General features: G+C 28.9%; 2 protein-coding genes across 2 annotated transcripts; one reads left to right on the top strand and one right to left on the bottom strand.

Moving 5' to 3' along the window:
- Positions 1-1,072: 1,072 nt before the first annotated feature.
- LOC105843824 (major egg antigen) lies at positions 1,073-10,831 on the top strand. The gene is made up of 4 exons (XM_065809689.1): positions 1,073-1,120; positions 1,417-1,509; positions 9,892-10,183; positions 10,265-10,831. The coding sequence occupies exons 2-4, from the start codon at positions 1,423-1,425 to the stop codon at positions 10,750-10,752; spliced, it is 867 nt and encodes a 288-aa protein (XP_065665761.1). The 5' UTR covers positions 1,073-1,120; positions 1,417-1,422; the 3' UTR covers positions 10,753-10,831.
- Positions 10,832-18,937: 8,106 nt separating this feature from the next.
- On the bottom strand, positions 18,938-20,803 carry LOC124813925 (uncharacterized). The gene is made up of 2 exons (XM_065810245.1): positions 20,258-20,803; positions 18,938-20,036 (listed from the first exon to the last, which is right to left on the bottom strand). Exons 1-2 carry the CDS (start codon positions 20,721-20,723, stop codon positions 18,967-18,969), a joined length of 1,536 nt encoding a protein of 511 aa, XP_065666317.1. The 5' UTR covers positions 20,724-20,803; the 3' UTR covers positions 18,938-18,966.
- Positions 20,804-23,142: the final 2,339 nt, after the last annotated feature.

The following is a 23,142-nucleotide window of genomic DNA, read 5'->3' as shown; positions in this document are numbered from 1 at the left end:
AAACAACTTTAATTTAAAAATCACCTACTTTGGGAAACCTCCCAAACACACAGACACACCAACCTAAAATTGACTCTGCTTCCAAGTATTGCTGAATGGTTTAGAGCTAACAAATTGTCACCAAAATTAATTAAAACAAAGTATACTTTTTTACGTTGCTACCAAAAACGACATAAAATTCGTTTAACACTTGCAAAACTTTTTATTGAGGATTGGGATATAAAATGAAAAGTATATCAGTGTATAATATACACTGATATACTTTTCATTTTATACCGCAATTCTCATTACAAAGTTAATACACTGTATATTCTGTTTTATAAGAAAAGATTTAAGTTAATAGTTATTCTTTTATATTATTTATGTCAATTTTTTTTTTTTTTTTTTTTTTTGGATCAGTGCGCTACATCAACCAGCTACAATTGCAAAATATTTTTTTTTAAATATGTTCAAAACAAATTTTAAGGAGTTTTAAGATTCAGTAAGAGAAAGGTTCTTTACTTAAAATATAAAAATGATGTTACAATAAATGTTTCTTGTTATGTAACTTTGGAATTCTTATTAGTAATGTGAAAAAAAGCATTTGACTACATTGCGTATGACCAATATTATATGAAATTTGACGCCGCAACTCAATTTTATCTTTAAGTTAATTAGGTGCTTTATGAAATCCTTACGGTCTTATCACAGAGCACAACATTTAACCTTCCTTACCAATGTTGATTATATGACCAGACCCGGTTTTGAACCAGAGACCTCCATTTCTGAAGCCAAAGCTCTAACCACAAAACCACGGCTATCCATATGTTATATCTAAGAAGATAATCACAAAAAGTTTCCTCGCACTTTTTCTAAAGAGTATTTAATTCAATTAAAAAAAAGTTTTTTTTATGTGAGGAGTAAAGTATATACAAAACTTAATTTTTTTCTTTTAAAACTCCTGAAAACGATTAAAATTGTTTGAGAAACCCTAAAAACAAAAAAAACAACCGCAAAAAGTTTTATGACGTCAATCAAGAAAAGAAACAAACTTTTGCGTTGCAAACCGAAATCATAATTAAGTAAACGCTGAAGTCAAGTAATTTTGAAAAACAGTGCAGTAAAAAAATTTTTTGATGAAGTTAGTATTTATTATCTTTACAAACTGTGTTTTGGTATTGATATATATATATATATATATATATATATATATATATATATATATATATATATATATATATATATATATTGCGTAATATTTAAATAAACTTAATTACGGTAAAATTCTAGAACAAATTACAAAAATATATAGGTACACCAGCACAAGTTTACGTAAATATACAGAATGTACATGTACATGAGAATTATTTGCATTTAAAAGATTAAAGAAAAAAATTTTTAACTTTTTTTAAATTTTTTATTAATACTTTTTCACAGAATAAGATGTCTTTATGGTATCCTCTAAGAAGATATTTATGGTATTCTTTAAGAAGAACCCATTTTCCGAAGCTAGAGGCAGGCTCAATAAAGGTTTTTCTTGATATTATATTAGAAAAATATTTTAAATAAAATATTACTTAATTTTATATAAGAAAAATATTTTACGCAAGATAATTTTGAAGATACATATTAAAAAATACATTTTTTTCAATATTTTTTAAATTTATTTTCAAAGATGTAAAGTCCTGAAAATAACTCCGGGTTTGAAACACTTTTCGTTCCTGGTTTTTCGCGTCAAGGAGTTTCGAAAATGTTGAGAAAATCAAGTCCTTAGGTCCATAGTTGTGGACTTTTTTTGAGAAATGAATATAGAAATTCAAAGTTTTTGAAACTATATTTTAACTCAAATTTTCTAGCAGCCATTTTAATTTGGAGTTTCTAGCTGCCATTAATATATTTTGCATAAACACTCTGAAATGAAAACAATATAACTTTCTATATCTTAAGTGTCCTGTTTTTTAAGTGATCCAAAAGTTTTTCATCATTTTTGGAGCTCACAGACACTAAAACTTAAGTAATAAACAAAACTTAAGTGATAAATAGTAAATTTGTGACTTTAAAACCAAATTTTCAAAAGGTGGTTTTTTGACTATCAAAAAAAAAAAAAAAAAGACAAATTTAAGTCTCAAAAGAAGTAAAATTATATAAAACTTGGTAATATCTACATTTCATCGAATGAAGTAGTTAAGAGTTTTAAATATTTTTCTTTTTTAAACTGAAAAAAAAAATTTTTTGTTGAGAGAATTTTTATCTAAATATAAAAAAATTAGATTAAAAAAATGTCAATAAAATGTCAATTTAGAAATTTAAAAACAAAACACCATTTAAAATTTGACTTGTTGAAACATTGCCGAAAACTTTAGGGCACTTTTTAAACTTTACTTGGTTAGCTGTTGTTGTTGTTGTTGTTGTTGTTGTTATTAGCGTCGCTGTTGTTAGTTTACTTATGCTCATCATTAAATCAAGCTTAAGTTGTTTTCTAGCTTGCTTTGTTGCATTTTTGCTGTCAGCATCTTTCATTCTCAAGAACTTTTCATGTTTATTGAAATACTTTTCATCAAATATCTTAACGTCTCTATATTTTTTTGTTTATTTGTTTCAACGTGTATGACGTGTTTCATTTGTTGCTAAGCTGCGCACAGTGGGACAAAATCGAGTTTTTTGTGCCAAAATTATTTTCGTTGTTTTTTTTATTAGAATAGCTATATTTATATATAAAATGCATAAATAAAGTAATAAACATGTAATTATATAATATTAAAAAAATATTTTAAAACTAATTATTTTGGTGAAAAATACGAAATATTTTTAATGGACAAGACAAGTTTTATCAGTGTAAACATTAAAAATATTACTTTTCGATGCATGTATTTGTCATAAAATAACTTTTTTAGATTTGTATTTACAAAACTTATATATTATAACAGTAATAAAAGATTTTGTAGGTATTGTTTGTGTACAAAACATCTTTTTTACATGTTCAGTATTTCTCATCAACTGACCATTAACCGAAGACCAATCTTTTGTTATAACTTTTTTTATTGCAAAAAGTTGAAAAATATTTATGATGCATTTTACATACATTTAGCATGAGATTTACATAATCAAATGTTTGGAGAGTATTGGAGGATAGTTTATCTGATATCTAATAGTAAAGGTTAGTCGCAAAAAAAATATCGAAAACTGTCTGTTTTCGATGCATAAAAATAGTGATCGACTGAAACCGAAATTTGAGCCGAAACCGAAAGTACCGAAATTTCGGTTCAGTGAAGCCGTAGCCGAAACCGAAACCGAAATTTCGGCCAAAATCGAAACCGAATTTTCGGCCGAAACTTGAAAATGAATGTTTAAAATCCCTGAACCTTTTATGATCACCGAATTAAAGCAAAAAAAAAAACTATTTTACATATATCTAGCCAATCACCATGTAACATAGTTTGATAAAAACTCTAATATGTCAAGACATTTCAATAATTAAAGGTAATAATTGAAGTATTTTCTCTGCGAAATACATATTTTTTCATGTTTTCTGGCAAAAGTCTGTTTCTTTCATTTGAAAGAATTTCTCCAGCAGTTAAAAACAACCTTTTAACTTCGGCAGATGTTGGTGGAGGTCTAAGGAATCTCTTTGCTACTTTTGCCAAACCAAACTTTGCTTTTAATGTTGTTTTCTAATATAAATCCATAAAACTTTTTTTGTTGTTGTTATTTAGGTGCCCCAAGAAGACCTATAGGTCTTGTCAGAGAGCACCGCGGAAGTGCATTTAACCAGGAAGTTCATGCCTCCTTCATTACCGTGACGCAAAAATATATGCGAAGCTCGTTTTGAGCCTGGAACTCCTGCTTAAAAGGCTAGCGCTCTAACCACTGCGCCACGGTTGCACAAGAAACTTCAGACCTTCTTTGAAGTTTGAATCAATTTTTGAGATTTATAGGACTGCCGGTAGTTGTATTGCTTTTTCAGTTAAGAGATTTTTTAGAGTAAACCACTTTATAAATGTGATGAAAGTCCGCTAAGTGATTGAAGTTTTGGGTTGTGCGATCCACGAGATATTTTCAAATTGCAAGTTCCGTATTTGAAATCACTAACTGTCACGGTAAAATGATTCCATAAACCAGTTTTTTATCGATTATTTTCCATTGTAAAATTTAGCACTGAGAAACTTTTGATGAAACTATTGGTTTGGGTTGCTTTACTTAAATGTTAATTCATTTTAAGAATGATTTGAGAATAGTAACTTAAAACTATTATGTAACGTGATTTCAATTAAAATTTTTACAATTGTTATAATTAAAAATTGATTTACTAACAAACGATTACAATTAGGAAACTGTCATGATCCTACTCTATATTAAAACTTAAAAAAAGTCTTTTAAAAGTTTCGGTTCATTTCGGTTGCGGTTTGAACCGAAATTTCGGCCGAAACAGGAAAAGTAAAAAAATTGTTGAAGCAGAAATTTCGGTTTCGGTTTCGGCCGAAGCCGAAAGTTTCCGTTCACTGCATAAAAACTAATGATTACATTTACGCTTAACTATTTTAAAAGCCTGAGCGAAAAAAACATTCTTAATTAAAATAATATAGTTTAAAATGAAAGTCAATGAAGTTAATTTAAAACAATAATAGCGTAAGAAAGTTGATAAATAAAAAATGCAAAATAACGTTTTGGAACACATGTCAAATTAACGTGTAAATAATCGCATAAAATTACGCTTAAATTAATATTTTATGTTTTTTTAACTAGATATTTCCTCTAATGAACATGTCTTCACCATAATGACAAATTTTCACTGTGCAATGCTGACATTGATTTTTTGGTATTTTTTGGCACACTCTGTCCCACTGTGCTGCGGCAAGCTGTTAGACTAATTTTAATTGTTTTTTATTGATTCCAGTGGTTGGTAGTTGACAAAGTCTCAGATTGAGGTGACGGTGTTTCAAACGTATTAGCAATTTGTAGTTTTGACTGATAAGCTTGATTGAATATTACTCTTTGTGAAGTCAATTTTGCATTTTGAAATTTGGTGACTATTTGCGTACATGTAAAAACTTTACAAAAGCTGAAAAGATTTGCAAATAGTTGACTACTCTATCCGCCTAGGGTCTGTTTTTTAATTTTTTTTATTTGTAGATTTAAATATTTTACTCGTCATCGATGTAGAATAAAAGAAATTATTTGACTTATTTTGCAGACCGTATCTGGTACGCATATATGAATTTAAAAACAACAGATTTGTCAGAATTTAAAGAATATTATTAATTTTTTACAAGTACATTGTAAAATTATTTGTTCATTTACAAAATATATATACAAATACAAAATACAATAACAGTTTATCAAAAAAAAAAAAAAAACGATTTAAATTTTTTTTTTTTAATTTTGAGTTTTTAAATTTAAGTTTATAAATTTAAGTTTTTAAATTTAAGTTTTTAAATTTAAGTTTTTAAATTTAAGTTTTTAAATTTAAGCTTTTAAATTTAAGTTTTTAAATTTAAGTTTTCATTTTTATTGCATAAATATATATTTTTAATACTCAATTACAAAAAAGTCACAGCATAAAGTTTTAAGCCAGTGTCACTGTTTTTAGCCAATCCATTTACTTTAATTCTTTGTCTTTGATCCAAACTGACATAAGTTGCATAGAAAATTGCTGCTGATGATAATTCTGCATTGAACTCCACCTCGTTTAATAAGGAAAAACAAACTGCAGACCTAATGATTTATTATAAACTTCTATAGATGTATTACTTTGTGACTGTTTGTTCGATAACGTTTGACATCTTGTTAACGTTGATTGAATAATTATTTGAAAACTGCGTCATAATCAGCAGTTACAACTTTAATATAGTATACAAGTATAATGAGTATATTGAGTGGCATGCAGATTACTGATGATAGCATTGCTGCGTTTTGTCATAATCGTTTTTGAATAGTTTTCAAAACAGACAGCCAGTTCGTCTAACGCGTTGTGTTTTCAAGTTGCGCATTTTGTGTGTTTGCAGCTTAGCGTCTTGATTTATGGCTGGAACCTAAAATCATACGGTATTTGTTTTGGCTTGGCGATATTGCGCGTGTTATGCAGTTATTTCGAACCAATAAACTTTAAGTACTTTTGTACTTTTTTCTGAAAGTAATTCTTTATAAATTAAAAAATAAGCCTTCGAAGTAATGAAAGTGAAAGTAAGAATTACGAGTAATATTTACAACTGTGTTGTAAATGGTACTCGTAATTCTTACTTAGTCTACCTGTTGACAAGAATTTATTAGAAAACTTGTTTTATTAATTGGCGATCATTCTAAAACAGATTTCTAATGAATTATGGAAAATAATACGCTACAAAATAATGATTTGCACATTAAAATAATCAGTTTTTTTCTCCAATAGCAACTTTAAAGTATCTGGTTACCACAAAAATTGCACACAAGAGATATAAAAAATTTTTTAAATGCTTATCACATTCACCGTCATCATCCAGTATGCATTTGTAATTGCTTAGTGGTTAGTGTCAGTCAACCACAGATTTTTGTTTACAGATAGTCAGAAACTTGTAGTTCAAATCCAACTGATTTTTTTTCATTTTTCGAGTCTAAAAACGTTGTGAAATTGGGCATAAACTTCATTTTCCAAAACGCTGTTAACATTATAATATTAGCAGTTATAATTATTAATAGCTCAAACAAATGAATAGCACAGCAATCATTACCATAATTATACCATAATTTATCGATAATATTGCTAATTTAAACTTTTGTTTGTCATTGTTCAGATTTTGTTTTAAAATAAAGCTTATTCAATCAATTTAAATTCTAATTTATAATAATGCATTTGTTTTCTATTATGCTTTTAATCTCTTAGCAACTAGATAAAATTTAAATATATATGGAAGATGCAGCGTTGTTTGAAGGTTTTATAAAACCAGAATAATCCTGCTAAATATGGAATAAATTACCTCTGAAGATGAATTTTAGTGTAATATAAGTGTCTAAATGTCATCTTTATTTTTACTACAAAGTTAGCAATCCGGATAAGTCTTGCCCGGTGGGAAATCGGCTAGCCACTAGCTAGCGATATGATTGTATTGTTAAAGACAGCGTTTTAGCGACGAGAATTGCTAGCTAGAAAAGTTAGCAAAAACTCCTAATTTATTTCTATACTTGTTTGTATTTATACCATGCAACTATTTTTACATAATATTATCTCATATATTTATTATAATCGCAGACAGCTTCGACGAAAATGTTGATGCAAAAATAAACGTTAATAAATAAATAAAAAATTGGCTAAATTTTATTTTACTTTGTTTACTTGGAATCTATAAACTTTGTTTATTTTACTCCGTTTATTTTGTTTAGTTCCTACATAAAAGTTGTTGTTAATTTTTTATTTAATTCCATGTTTAGTCTTTTTTACTGGACTTTTACTCCGGGTGAAACTAAAGTTACCTCAGAGTGAACTAAAGTTACCCCGAGGCAACTTTGAGCCACAAATATAAGTTTTTTAGTTAACACAAAATTTGTTTATCAATACGAATTTCGAAAAAAGATGGGTCTAGTCATTGATCAAGCAAGAATAGAGTAAGTACTTCAAACAATAGCAGCAATGTAGACAATTTTATTTAACGATGTCTCAGCTAATACAATAAACATAAATGATCTTATAAAATAGCTTCATGTTATATTTTTCTGAGACTTTTCAAACTCCCGAAAGTTAGTAGATTATACAATTTACATACTTTTAACTTTTAAACTCAAAAAATATTATTAATAGAAATTAGTTTTAAAAAGTAAATGCTTCACTCTTTCCTTAATATTTTGGGTTGGGTTGACATAAGTTTATTGCAACTTTTATGCAAAGCTACTGCGATCCCTAATCTGATTAATTTATTTGCACATCATCTGAGTCATTCAAACATATATACGACATTGTGTCTCTTCCTCTACTTTGTAACACCACCAACCAATATCGCATGTCTATTAAATGATGTCTGACTATTAAATGACGTATGACTATTAAATCACTTATGACTACCGTTGGAAACATAAATAGACCTCATTTTGCGCGTTTAAATATTAAGTATTAATTGGCAGAATTTAAAAACCAAGGTTCTTGAAACCAAAAAATTGACTTAAATGTTTAGTTTACTTCTCAGAACACAACACAATGTTACGAATATTTTCTAATTAAGTTAAATCGTGCAATAAATGAATCCTTCGTTATAGGAAATATGTTTGTAAAGTTCAACCATTCTAAATGAATAGCCAGTTGCGCCATTTTCTTGCAAAAAAGAAGGAACTTTGGATTTTTTTCCAGTAAACCAGATCCCAAATCATACCAGTTCTCAACATGTATAAGAAGATTCAAAGTTAATTATCTGGTACAAAATCAAATTTAAAAAACACTAAGAAAGTACAACACGTAATAAGATATTGCTATTTAGCTATGTAAAATTGAAGCAAAAAATAAAAAAAGCAAATTAGCGCTATGCATGATTTCAACGGTGACATTAGTAATTCGGGTCTAAAGATAAAATTTTAAACTCATACTATAAAACTGCTTTTATTAAAAAAGGTCTCATTTTTTCAACGTCTGAACTTCAGAATCAAACAACCAGTTCCGAGGCTCAAGTTCATTTAGAAAACTTAATTGTGAGGAATAGTTTTCCTGTTTTTTAGAAAAAAATTATACGTCATTAACCTGTCAGAGTCCAAGGATATTATTTCTTCATCTTTGACTTATCAGCAATGGCTTGACGTTTTTACTAAAGCTTGACAAGTTGGTTTTTGACACTGTTCCAAACATAAATGTTTTAAGCATAAGTTAGAAACATTTGGTGTCACTGGAAAACTGCTTTGTTAAACTGGTATCCTTTTTAGTAATCAAAAGGAGCATGACCTCGATATCACTACCACGTTGAACTGTAAGTTTGATACACGCGATACCAAAATAGCATCTAAAGCTAATACCTAAAATATAAAGTTGTAACAATTTTAAAAATTAATCATTAAACGTATCGATGTATCTAGAAACGTATCGATGTATCTAGAAACGAGCTACATAAATACCTTTAATACTAAAACAGTTCTGCGGCAAAAAACGCTTACGACTTCCTAACTTAGACACGTTGAAATTCAAAATAACTTTGTTTGACTGTATTCAAGATTTTAAAATTGTTATATTTAACTGGCATGTCGAATAATTGATAATTAAGTCTAAGTACGGTTAACGAAATTGTTTATAAAATGAAATAATTGATAATTGTAAAGTGCGTGAATTTGTGAAACCCTGACCAATGACATAGCAAGCTCTTGGAACAACCTTCCCAAAAAGGTGGTTTTAAAAAAGTCTGCTTACTTTTTCAGAACCCATTGTAATAAGTTTTTAGATAAAGAACTCAAAAAATTACATAAACTGTACAAGCAATTACCTGCTTACACTGCAAATAACAGGGCTTGTATACCATGCTTTGCTCCAGGAGTTACCTCCTTGTAGTCAATATATTTACTTAGATAAATTACATTTAGAAAAACGATACATAAAATTAAAACAATTTGGTTCCGGTTTACCATTTGGTGCGATTGAATTATTTCAAGAGCAAATTACAGAACACTTAAAATATATTTTTAGTCTAACTTTTTGGTTATTAATTTTATTGCTGTCAAAATTAAATAAAGAATGAACATTTTACAATATTATGTTGTAAAACCTGTAGTTTTTAAAAATTACCAATTTTTTTTCCAAAAATATTGAAAAAAACTATTTTTTCTAAAAACATACCTCTAAAAATAATATTTTTTACAGATTTAAAAAACTTTATTTTAAGAGGCTTTATCTTATTTTAAAAAATTTTTTTTAGAAGAGTTCAAAAATATACTGGGTTTTAATGTGCTTAAATTTAACTGTTAATATTTTAGAAAAATATGACGTTTTGGCAAGTACCTGTTCAAGAGTATAATCCAACTGATCATGCTTTGGATAAAACGGATAACACATTCTCTCTTCTGAAACATTTTCCTTTTTTTGAAAACCTTCCTGCTTTAAATGACACAATGACAAGAATAAAGTATAAAAACAAAGATCTTTTTGAAAACTTCTCACATGTGACTCATCCGGTTTTGAATTGGTCTGTTTTGAATAATGATGGATTCGTTGTTAATCTTGATATCGAACATTTTAAACCGGAAGAGGTTACTATGAAAGTAGAAGGTATTTTTTGTTTATCTAAATGTTGCTTTACTAACTTATTGAAGTAATATAAGCTTTTATTTAATATTTCTTATTATTTAGGACGATTTCTTGAAGTATGTGGCAAACATAAAAATACAAATGAAAACGGTTTTGAATCTAGTGAATTTCTCAGAAAGTACACTATTCCAGATGATGTAGATCCAACTGCTCTTACTTCAACTATCAGTGAAGATGGAATTTTGCAAATCCGAGCTCCCAAAATGTTACCTTTAACAAAAGGTATTGTGGAACCATCAAAAGAGGCATTTAAATATTGTTTAGATGTAAAAGGTTTTAAACCAGAAGAGATTTCAGTTCAAATGAAAGGTAGAAGCTTACTTGTTCATTGTGAAACCAAAACTGAAAATACTAATGAGCACGGGTATAACTCGCATCACAAAGAGCTTACAAGAAACATTTTTTTACCTGATGATGTTGATCCATCACAACTAAGTTTAACTTATAGCAAAGACCTCAAACTAACTATTGAAGCAATACAAAGTTTTCCACAACCTCCATTACAACTTGAAATCAAAGTAGAAGAATAAAGATGGCTTAAGAGTAGAAAAGTGACAGTTTTCTTATGTTTTTTTAAAATATTTTTTTTTATTAATTTTAATCTTCCAATCTTTATCGTGTTTCTTAAAGTTCTTAAGAAATATTAAGAAATCTCTTATATAATATATATATATATATATATATATATATATATATATATATATATTTATATATATATATATATATATATATATATATACATATATATTTATACATATTTATATGTATATATATATATATATATATGTATATATATATATATATATATATATATATATATATATATATATATATATATATATATATATGTATGTATATATATATATATATATATATATATATATATATATATATATATATATGTATGTATATATATATATATATATATATATATATATATATATATATATATATATATATATATATATATATATATATATATATATATATATATATATATTAGGGTGATTCTAAAAACAACATTTTTTAAAATTGTCTGCTGCCACCCCCTAAATGTGTTGTATGTAATAAATTAATACTAAATTTAAAAAACTTTTAAATAAAAAAAAATTTTAGGGGTCGCTCTTAAACATCAGACGGGTCCCTAATATTTTGAAAAAAAAAAGTTCTTCAAAAGCATATCATGTTGGATCTCAAAGGAAGTGAAATTTTATAAAAATTCTAAAAATAATAATGATTTTATATAAAGATTACAATTTTAAATTTTATGGCTTAAAAACTACCATTTTTTAATTAAAAATAAAAAAGTAAAAGTTTTTATAGTTTTTTAAACTCCCAATGTAAATTATTACAGCACCTAAGGTCATATTAATCTTAAATGCTTTAACTATTTGCTTAAGTGGTACTTTAAATTGTGTCGAAATATTGTTAACAGGATTGCTTTTAGTTTAAACTTCAACCAATAAACTTCTCGATATCAGTCTAAGGGTATTATGGAGTCAACAATCACAAAGTCTAATTTACTCAATATAGACGTGTCTCACTTAAAGTATTTTTTTATTTTATTCACACTACAGACGAGAAGGTCTACTCTTTTTTTTATTTTTTTTTTTGCAATTCTCTGTCTCTCTTAATCTTTTATTTTCAATAACATAACTTTTTATTAATTAGCGCATATTAGCAATTATTTAGAATTAAATTACAAAAAAATGTATAATATATATTATTAATGTATAACATTTAATATATAATACCACAATTATAAAGCAAAAATTAGTTTGCCGGAGCAGTATTTTTCGAAGTTGATAGAGTTAATTTTAATTTTATAGCTTTTGATGTTTTTTGCATTAACGCTGTCAGACCGCAAGTTATTCCAAGTATTAACAACTCTGAGGGATTAAGAATATTTACGTACATCGAGTTTACACTTTAGTTTACGTAATTTGAATTTGTGACCTCGATTGTAAATATAGTTGTTTATTAAAAAAACTCTACATATTTAGGCAAACTTAATTAACGCAAATCAATCAGCGTTATTTTATGAAAGCAATCCAGCACTTGAGATTTCACAAGTTTTTATTCCGACTTTTTAAAATAAACATGGTGCCGGGTACCCCGACTCGGATCCGGTATTTTCTTCCGGGTACCTAGAATCAGGGACTCGGCATAAACTAGTTCCGGTACATCTCAATAATATACTAATATTTCTTGCTACTAATATTTGACTCCCCCACAATGCGATTTTATTTTTTTCCGCACAAACTGCATTTGTGATTAGCACGATTTTCAAATAAGAACTTTTTGCAAAACATTCTGATTTAAAATATGGATACTTAAATTTCGAATTTTTACAATTCCTGAAAGTGTCATATCAGAAACATAAAAATTCCTGCGTCCACCACTGAGCTTCTAATCATATTTCAAACCTATTAAACTAAAAAAAAATTATTTTTTTTTTGCATGAAAAAATTCGTTTTTTTTAATTTTAATTTTTAATTTTAAATAGTAAATTTATATTGTGTAGAACATTTATAGGTCAGTTCAAAAAATATTTTGAAATCTATCAAACCATTTTGTTTTTTATAGCTGTTTGAAGTTGAAGAAAGTGAAGATAAATAATTATCTTAAAATTGCACCAATACTGTTTTTTAACAATAACTTTGAAAGTCTGTACTATAAAAATTTCTTCTATCCTGATCTGGAAATTTAATTTGTGAATCATTTCAAAATTAAAGAAAAATTGAAGTATAAACATGTTTTGTGTCGGTTTGTTAGGACATAAAAAAATTGTAAATTACGCGAAAATAAATATATTTGACTAAAAACACAACGAGAAAAAAAGGCTGCAGGAGGCCGCAAATAAACTCAATTGTTTTATACAATATAGACTTTTTATTACCACGTGTAAAAACTCCACAGTCCGGTTATCCCCGGAAATTGAGTAATTTAAAATCGAACTTAATTTGTTTTTACGTACTGATATTCGAGGTTGCACTATTATAAAAATCAACTTTTACAAACGATTCAAGAATACTATTGATAACTTGTGTCAAAATGTTATTGATAAAAAAAGGAGAATTAGAAGAAACTTACTAACTTTGAACATCAAATTAAGTTTATTGAAAAAAACAAAGCGAATTCTAAAAACAATTAAAGTGAGATATAATGTAACTTTAGAAAATGAAAAAGATAACATCAAGAAAATTTTAAATCAAATTGAAAGACACGTACAAAAACAATCAAAACTGAAACAAAATAAACTTGTAGCCAAATTGGAAACTTTGAGAAAAGAAGTTGGGATAAAACTGCATAGGAATCCAACTGCAGAATCATCATCCGTGGATGATATAGAAGAAGAGGGAGCTAAACCGGCTGAAAAAGGAAGAAAAAATAAGATGAAAAGGTAAAAATTTAACTTTTTCTTTTTTTTTAATATCTTCGCTTCCAACAAGGCTGCAAGCAGCCACTATTAGAGTTGGAAGTTACTCAAAGAGAAAAGATGAAGTTTATAGAGCAAGATAACTATTGACAGACAACTTAAAAGATTGCGAGTTATATGAATCAGGAAAGCAAGAAGAAGGAAGCGAATTCCAAAGAACTGATGTTCGAGGAAAAAAACTTGACAAATAAAGGGCCGTCCATAAATGACGTCACCATTTATTAGGCATTTTTTGACCCCCTCCCCCCCTTTCTTTTGTCACCGATTGTCCTTTTTTCCTTTACCTCCCCTCTCCACCCTCTTAAAAGGACATCATAAAATTGAGCATCCCTTCCCCCCCCCCCTCCCTCCACCAATAAATATCATTCAGAATCTGATTAGGTATTTCCATGTATGTTTTTGTACTTTTGCCTTTCTGAAAAAAAAATTATTTAATATTACTTTGGTCTTATCCGACATATTAAATTTAATCAAAGTGTTCATTGGAACTTACCTCATTCATCATCTATCCAAGGATTTTTTAAGTGATCGTCAACTAATATAATGTGGAAAAGAGCAGTTCGGTTCGTCTGAAAAAGATTATTTCATTCGGAATATGAAGGCCCTCCGTTTCGATTTCGTCCTCATCGAACCATTCAGCAAAGGCCGCGTTCTCTTCTACTGCAACTACGGTCATTAACTCTTTTTTGCGCTTGGCGGCAATGCGAACAGGCGTGACTTGCAAAAGAGTAAAAGCTATTTGGTTAATAACATTGGAATGAGTAAGGTTGACATGCATTTGAGCATGACTTGGGAGGCAAAGTACAAGTTATAGTGCTTGCAGATTTTCTGAGACAAACTTGATTGTACAGAGGGACAAAACAGATTGTAAGGAGGAGATTTGAATGATTTCAATGATTGAGAAATGGTGCTTTGAATATTGGAAGCGATAAGAAAAAATACAGAAGGAAAATGATTCTTGCTGACAACGTCTGAAATGGATAAGCTTTCAAGCCATTTTCTGACTGGCTGATTGAAAAAGGCAGAAATTGACCAGAAATAACATGGAAGTAAGATCTCCTTTTCAAAGCACAACATTCGGAATCTTCACATTTCACAATTTGCGTGAAATATTGACTGGTGCGCACATGAGAGGTAAACCAGTCCTGATCCTTTGATAAGAGATGATGGACATCGAGCTCCGTCTTTTTGTCTGAATCGATATACTCGGCCACCGTTGGAAACTGGTCAATCATCAGAACTGAAAAGACCGAGGCATAGCTCTTTCCAGCAAATTCAAAGTTCTGTTTCTCCAAAAAAAGATCCACTGTCCTGCCTTAAATATAAGTCGCAATGCAGATAATTAACTCCTTAAGTCTTGTATATATATATTGTATTTTGATAAACAGTTGATATTAAAAATGAATTTGAACACCTTTAGAGTCTAGATGAGGTCCACAATGATCATGAGGTTGGATCAATCCCGTCAACTCTTTACTCAGTGGAGCCATCCTTTTTTCGGCTTGATTGAAAGCACTCCGTCCTGGCGCATTCTTCATGATGAATAAGGCATCCAAATCATTTGTAACGAAATGATGAATTGTTGTAAAAAAAATAGATATTTAAATTAGAAGAAACATAACTGTATGTTTCTTCTAATTTAAAAATTTGAAAAAGAAGGCTATACCAGTTTCGATGACTTATCGTGGATTTTCATCTGGTCCACCATCAACACTGAAGACAACCACTGGCTTGACCAACTTGGTCAAAGGATCTTTTGTGATAGAATCAAACTCTGACAGAGTCAAATGTCGTTCAAAGTCCAATCCGTGAGCATACGCTGCCGATGATGAATGCTTTCCAGATCAAATGGTGATTTCAATAGGGATCAGAGCTTTGTCGTCTTGACTTATAAAGCACACATCCTTGGGGCCTAAAAAAGAGCAAACTTCTTCCACATTCTTTATAGTTGCTGTACAAAATGGGCCATCCACGTGACTTGAATGGAGGTCATTTTGAGCCCGCATCAACTTAACTGGAACCGTGTGGACGTGTCTCTTTCCTTTAAGCGAATCGCTCCGTTTTGGAAGCAAACGAGTATATAAAGCACTTCTACTAAGATTGTAACCTCTCTTTTCGAGCTCGGCACCAAGCTCATTCAACAATTTGAGGCACTTTAAAAGGAATCAAAAAATAATCAGTAAATTAGTTCAGAGGCTGAAAAGTTATATTGAGACCTAATATAGTCCATTAGAATTATTTATTATCTAAAGTTGTACTCTCACCCTATACACTTCAGATTGTCTTTTCTCGTGGGAAGCAGATACATGTTCAGCAAGTTAAATGATGACACGCAATCTATCAGATTGTTCTACTTCAATAGTAGGGCGATCGATTCAGTCACGTACTTTAAGAGCTTTTTTTCACTTTCTCACCGGGTGGTTAGCGAACACCTACAGTACCGAAAGATCTATACAAATAAGTTAATGTTCATTTTTTACAATATTTTTATTGTAACTTATTATTATATGATGCAATAAATATTACCTTATTCATGACAGTTTTCTTTTCAGCCCTTGATTTCGTTTTGACCTCATATTGCCAATCAACTTGTTTAGATTAATCGTAAGCTCCTGGACATTGGCCTTCTTCTTTTTAATGGTTTCTTCTTCAGCATCGGTCCATAAGTCACTTCTTTTTCTGCTCTTCATATCAACTATTTCTTGATTAAAACAACGATCTCTGCTTTAATTGTGTCTTGAGCATGAGTCTTGACCTTCTTCGTCTCAATTTGAACTGTGCTCAGGATGTCGTGTCGAGAGGCATCTGACGTGGTATCAGCGACATCTATTGGCTCAATAAATTGATCTGAAAAAAGCTGGAACTCTAAAGAGGAAGAACTGGCATGGGAAGGAACAGGTTGCTTGGTTGTTTCATGGGCCAAAAATGAAATTAAAGAACCTTTTTGTTTCAAGACCATTGAGGTAATCTTTTGGATCAAAGTCTTTACTTGAACCTCCAAATCTTGCTTTTCCTTGATCTTATTCCATATTTTATGGACTTTTTTTTGACTATAGGCTTTTTTCTCGAACGGATGAGCATTATTGTAAGATTTTATAAGCGAATTTAGAAGACTATTTTTATCCATCTTTTAAAATACAGACAACAAAGACCTTTGACACTTTTGCCACACATTGAAAAAATAATAAAAAATATGCTTTATTTAATGATTACTGCACAACCAATTCCCTTTGGACAATCATTTGTAATATTCGCTTTAGACAATCATTATTAACTGCTACACAAGCAATTCCCATTGGACAAATATTTGTAAAACTCTATTTAAAAATCATAAATGATATCAACACTAAGTCCGTGGGGACGAATTTCGTAAAAAGAATTAACACGAAAACCCGTAGGGATCAACTAATGATATATATGATACGAGAAACTACCAAGGGTTGGGCAATATATAATTAAGAGATCCTTTTCAAGAACAATTACCCCCTCCAAGCAATCAGAGAGTGTTAGCTTCTAATCAAGACGAGAATAAATAGTAGTATCATAGCGAACAATGCCACTTTAAATGTAAAAATATCTGGAAGATTGTTTACGTAAATTAAAAAGAGTTTTAGGCCAAGAATAGAACCTTGAGGAACCCCTGAAGTTAAAGGATATGAAGAAGAGTGCTGTCCATTGAAGACAACTTTTATACTATAATTGGAAAGGAAAGACTCAATAATCTTAAAGAGTTACCTGATACACCGTAAAAAGCTTATGGAGAAGACCAGCATATCAAACTTTATCAAAAACTTTAGAAATGTCAAGGCCATACAAGAAAGGTGGAATTACAGAATTGCCTTTATTATTGATACTTATAAAGATTCTACAGAAGTCACGAGAGTCTAATTTTTGAGATGAAATACGAGATTTCATGACCTGAGAATAGTGGGCTTTGGCATTAGACAAAATCTTTTTACTATGGTTTCTTACAATAGTAAACAAACGTCTGCTTTCTGGAGAATTGTTTTGTCGATAGATATGGAAGTTATGGTTTATATTAGAAATTGCAGCAGCACAATGTGAGGAAAACCACGGAGAAGAGTGAGGCTTGACCAGGAATTGTCGAGAGGGAGTAAAAGATTCCATGCCAGCCTGAATCCAAGAAGTTATGTAAGAAGCACATATTTCAGCAGGAAGACGAAAGATTTCTACCCAAGGGCGATCACGAAGAAAAATATGGAATGAGTCCCAGTCAGCTTTAATGTAGTTGTAAGAGGTACGATGATAGGGGAATTCTGATGATGAAGAAAAATAATATAATAGTTTTACAAAGATCAAACCGTGATCAGAAACACCTAAGGGTGAATGTGGAGAAACTGAGCACTGACTAGGATCAGAAACAAGACATAAGTCGAGTAAATAAGGTTAATGATTCGGGTTGTCAGGAAAGCGAGTTCCAAAGTTGACTATTTGAGTTAGAGATTGAGAAAGGCAACAGTTGTAGGCCTTAACACTTGCAGAATCACTGACACAAGAACCAAGCCATTTAGTGTGATTAAAGTCACCAACAACAACGATATTTTCTGATGAATAAAGAGAGAGTGCTTGGTCAATTTGATCAAGAATAACATCGAAAAGAGATAAGTTGGTGTTAAGAAAAGAATACATATAAAATACAAGTTTAGAAAATGATCTACAACTGTACAAGATGATTTGTCGTTAACATAACTACTTTCTCGTATTTCAAATCTAAATTTAACTTGCATCCAGTTTTTAAACCATGTTAAAACTACTGACATAATTTATGCATTCATTAATGATGTCAGAAGATAGAGAAGGGGGAAGGGGCACTTAAAAGTTTGACTACAAATAGTAATCAGGAAGCGGGTGTGTTGAGAACAAAACAATGTCAGTTTAAAAAAAAAACTTTTTTTAAAGTTTATATTTATGCCATCTATAAAGCAGACCTGAAAAAAGATCAATAAAAAGTCAAAATAACACCATTAAAAATCGATGGTATATGCGCATATTTAATTTTATTTTAGGAAGGGGAAGGTAAATAACAAAAACTGACACTATTTTTAAGTGGGAGTTGTCAGCCAATAACTGACTGAGTTTGACAAAGGGGTAAAGGAGCTTCAAAAATAGAAAAATTACTGACATCATTTATGGATGGCCCCTTAAGCCATGAATTAAATAGATTTGTTTTTTAGATGTTATTTTGTAAACAAAGATACGCCTGGTCAATTTATTGACAGAATTAATAGAAAATACTTCAAAGATAACAACTAATGTAAAAAAAAATCTTATTATAAAAATCAATTTAATTGTTGGAACAGCGTTTCCCTTTCTTTAAATAAATGTTTTGAGCTGCATTGCGTCGTTTCAGCCATTTTTTATTTTTTCTTATTGACATTTTCCACGACTGAGCCTTTTTGATTGGTTTATTAGGCTCCATATTTTTATGAAAAGCTACCTCTTGTTGTTTTGTGTCTTTGATACAATTTACAAATCTTAAAGGTGGCAATGTTGTACAAGCAGCAATCATTACAGCAACACCAATAATATTATCGCTAAACGACCTAGAAATTCTTTGAAGGGACTCTGTTGTACTTTTAGGTTTAACTTGGTCATTGAGGCTAGTTGTTTTAGATATGCCAACTTTATGACTTTGAAACAAATTTTGGGGTGAAAAACACAAATCTGATTCTTCTTTGTAAATATTTATGCGAAGCATCCATTCTGGTAACAAGTTTTCTTCAGACTTCAAACTTGTTGAGAAAGGCAAGTAATCAAAAATATCAATAGATCTCATCCAACTTGGTAAATGATGTAAAGACTTTTTTGATTTATTTAAATTTTGACTTACTTCATTCACATTAATAGTTCTCGACCATTCTTTACGCAATTTACAAGTCTCGTCTAACCAATGATTTTGCATTTTACAAGTCTCGTCTAAACAATGGTTTTGCATCTTGTATTGTTGCATTGAATTAAATAAATCAACATTAATTTTTTGCATCCAAGAGGGTAATTTTTGAATAAGTTTTTTACTTCCTTGAAAAAATCCGACATCAATTCTTTGCATCCAATATGGAATAACATGAGTTTTTTCCATTATGTCAATAGTTAAGTACTTATTTTTTTCATTTTTATGATTACTATAATATTTTAGAAATAGCTGTGGTGTTCCTTCAATACAGAGCGTGTTTTTTTTACACTCTATTGCCAATGTTATACTTTTCCATTCAATGCTTTTAGGTAATTCAACGTTCCATTCCAACGCTAAAATTTTTTTCCATTCAACAGCTAATAAACTTGCATTGTAAACCCTCTTCCATTGATTATAGGCTTGGTTAAGGACAACTGCATACTTTTGAATGTCTTCGAAACCTAAAGAATTTTAAAAGAACTTAATCTCTAAGGATTTGTTTTTATCATTTATAAAAATTTATATTAAAGCTATAAGAACTAAACACTTCTTTTAAATACTTTTTTTAAACATTTCTCTTTTAAACATTTTTTAACTTAAACACAAGCAAAGCATTTTTTATAGTAATGCAAAAATTTTACAGAAAAATATTTTTAATTTGGAAAAAAAGTATTAAGTTTACCGATTTTTTTTTTTGAAACTTTCAGCATATTTCCAATTCGATATTTTGATGCAGATATTTCAACAACTTCTATGTAATTATTAATCAAAGTTGGTACAAAATATCTTTCAGTTAATATATGTTTACAGAAGACTACGGTTCCTTTACTTTTGAACATATTATCGGTAGTTGTTGGGGAAAGTGTTTGTGCTTGTGTTAAATAAAATGCTGAGTCAACATTAAGTGATTTACTGAATCGTAACCTTGATACATTTTCAAATGCAAGCCGTTGTTGACGTTTTTTTGAAATTTTAGAGCAACTCATGATTTGATTGCGTAATTCTTCACTTGTCTGAATGAATATTTCTTGGTTGTTATCTTCTTTTATTACTTCAATCCACATCCAATCTGACTCAGAAACATCTTTTGTGACACGCACTACCGTTTCTTTTGTTCCTGTGAACCACGACGCAATCCATGAATACATTTAAAATGGAATGGAGAAGCTGGTACAAAATTGTGTTGCTTTGACAATGTGCAGGTGTTTACTAAAAATCAAAAAGAAAGTGCAATTTGACGTCACTTAAAAAATATAAAAATTGACGTAAACTTTTTTTTAAACAAATTTATTTAAAATTCTAGTTCTATTATATTTAGAACGTTCAAAAAATATAAAAGTAATTTTTTAGAAATTTTAATATGCAACAAACTATTGGTTATTCAAACCTCAATGAAGATATATATACATATTTATATATATATATATATATATATATATATATATATATATATATATATATATATATATATATATATATATATAATTCAAACCTTAAGGAAGAGTTATATATGTATATATGTATATGTTAATAACCAATAAAATGTATTAAAAACCAATGTGGAAATGACCAATATATTATATACCAATATATACCAACCAATGTGTTATTAACCAATATAAATAAAGTAGTTGTCAAACAAATAAACACTGCATATGAAATAAATATTTCTTTTATTGTTACTATTAAGTAATTTTAATGAAGATACACTAAATTTAAGTTCAATATTTTTTTAGCATTAAAGGCTTTTTAAAAAACTTACTACTGATGCTTTTTTAAAATATCCTCTAGCGCTAAAAAATATGAAACTTATATATAGTATATATATATATATATATATATATATATATATATATATATATAATATATATATATATATATATATATATATATATATATATATATATATATATATATATATAGAGAGAGAGAGAGAGAGAGAGAGAGAGAGAGAGAGTAAAATGGGGTAATTTCGCTACTTTAGAAAATTCGCCACCAACTTGTGTATATCTACTTTTATAACTATAACTTTACTCAGGAATAAGATTTTTTTATAATTCAAGTTTCTATCAAAAGTAAAACAAATTTCTTATCAAATTATGTAAAAAAAAATCTTTTTTTTGCGAAAACTTGATGAGAAAATTAATTGACAAAAATAATCTATAAAAAAACAGGAAATTTAAAGTTCTCATAAAAATCAAATTACTTATTTCCATTCAAAATTTAAAAGACTAAAATAATGGAAACTTTTCAAAGAATCTTTGTATTGTTTTTTTCTTTCTAATTTTGATCGGTTCCAAAGTTATTACGGAAATACTAAATGGGGGAATTTCGCCACCTGTTTATATTAAATAGAAATGCGCTTTGATTGGATAATTATTTTGCTTCCTCTTGTTTTGATAATTAATTTATCAGGTAATGTTGGTCTTATGCGCTTTTGATTAGATAATTTACTTAATATATCTAATTTAAACAATTTAGGAAAACAATTAATAAGGTAAAAAAATAATTAGTATGCGCTTTGATTGGATAACTAATATTATCTCCATCTTCTTGTTTTGATAATTAATTTCTCAGGTTATGTTGGTCTTAAATCAATTCAAATTAATTAAATCAATTAATTATCAGCAACAACACGGTGGTTTAGTAATGGACATTTGTTATGCGCATGCGTTATATTCTGCTCAAATGTTGGTAAACAATAATGTCCGCAAGTAAACAAAGAATTACTAATAAAGTTGCTAAACTTCAAATTAGATTTATTTGTAGATATTTCTAAATAGTCTATAAGAAATGATATCAAAACAATATTTTAGGTATGGTATGTGTCATCAAAGCTATCATTTAAATAATTTTACAAAGAGAATAGAAGTAGGACTAAAGTGAAACAAAGCTGTTTTTAAGGCGAAGTTTTACTTGTGCTTACATTGTAGTCTATATTCTAAAGTTTTAAATTTTTTAGTGACTACCTTGATTTTTTTTTTCAAATATAAAAGTTCGTGAATTGTTTAAAGCAAAAATCAAAAACCGGTTACTTTTTTTTGTAATAATATAATGCTTTTAAAGATTGGTAAGTTTTCTTTTTATTTGAAGGGTTAAAAATACTGACAGAAATATTATATAGGCTTTAATACTGCCATTTATTTTCTTTAAACCATTTTGCAGTATTGTATCGTATTATTTTTAGTATCTACAATTTTTATTTTTCTTGACTGAGCTTTTTTTTGGTATTTTTTTACAGTTGGGTTGTTTTTTATGAAATGCTCATTCATTATGCTTTTTAATCTACCCACTCCTTTCATATAGCAGTAGGTACTCTTCATGCGGTTGATTTCAGCATGAAGACTTTCTCCACCTTGCTCTCCATAAGTACCTAGTCCTACTCCCCATTTTCTAATGAAAGGTAATGCATGGTACTCCAGCAAATGAAGCTTGGGTGTGATTGAAGCGTTTGGCCAGTTTTCACGGAAGTACTTCATGAAATCTTTGATTCGATTTTCTATAACCAATAGTATGTATATATATATATATATATAAATATATGCATATATATATATATATATATAT

Source organism: Hydra vulgaris, chromosome 11 (genome assembly GCF_038396675.1).
Source record: "Hydra vulgaris chromosome 11, alternate assembly HydraT2T_AEP".
In the NCBI taxonomy this organism is placed as follows: domain Eukaryota; kingdom Metazoa; phylum Cnidaria; class Hydrozoa; order Anthoathecata; family Hydridae; genus Hydra; species Hydra vulgaris.
Note: the sequence above shows the minus strand (reverse complement) of the source record. Positions and strands in the feature narration are given on the sequence as shown.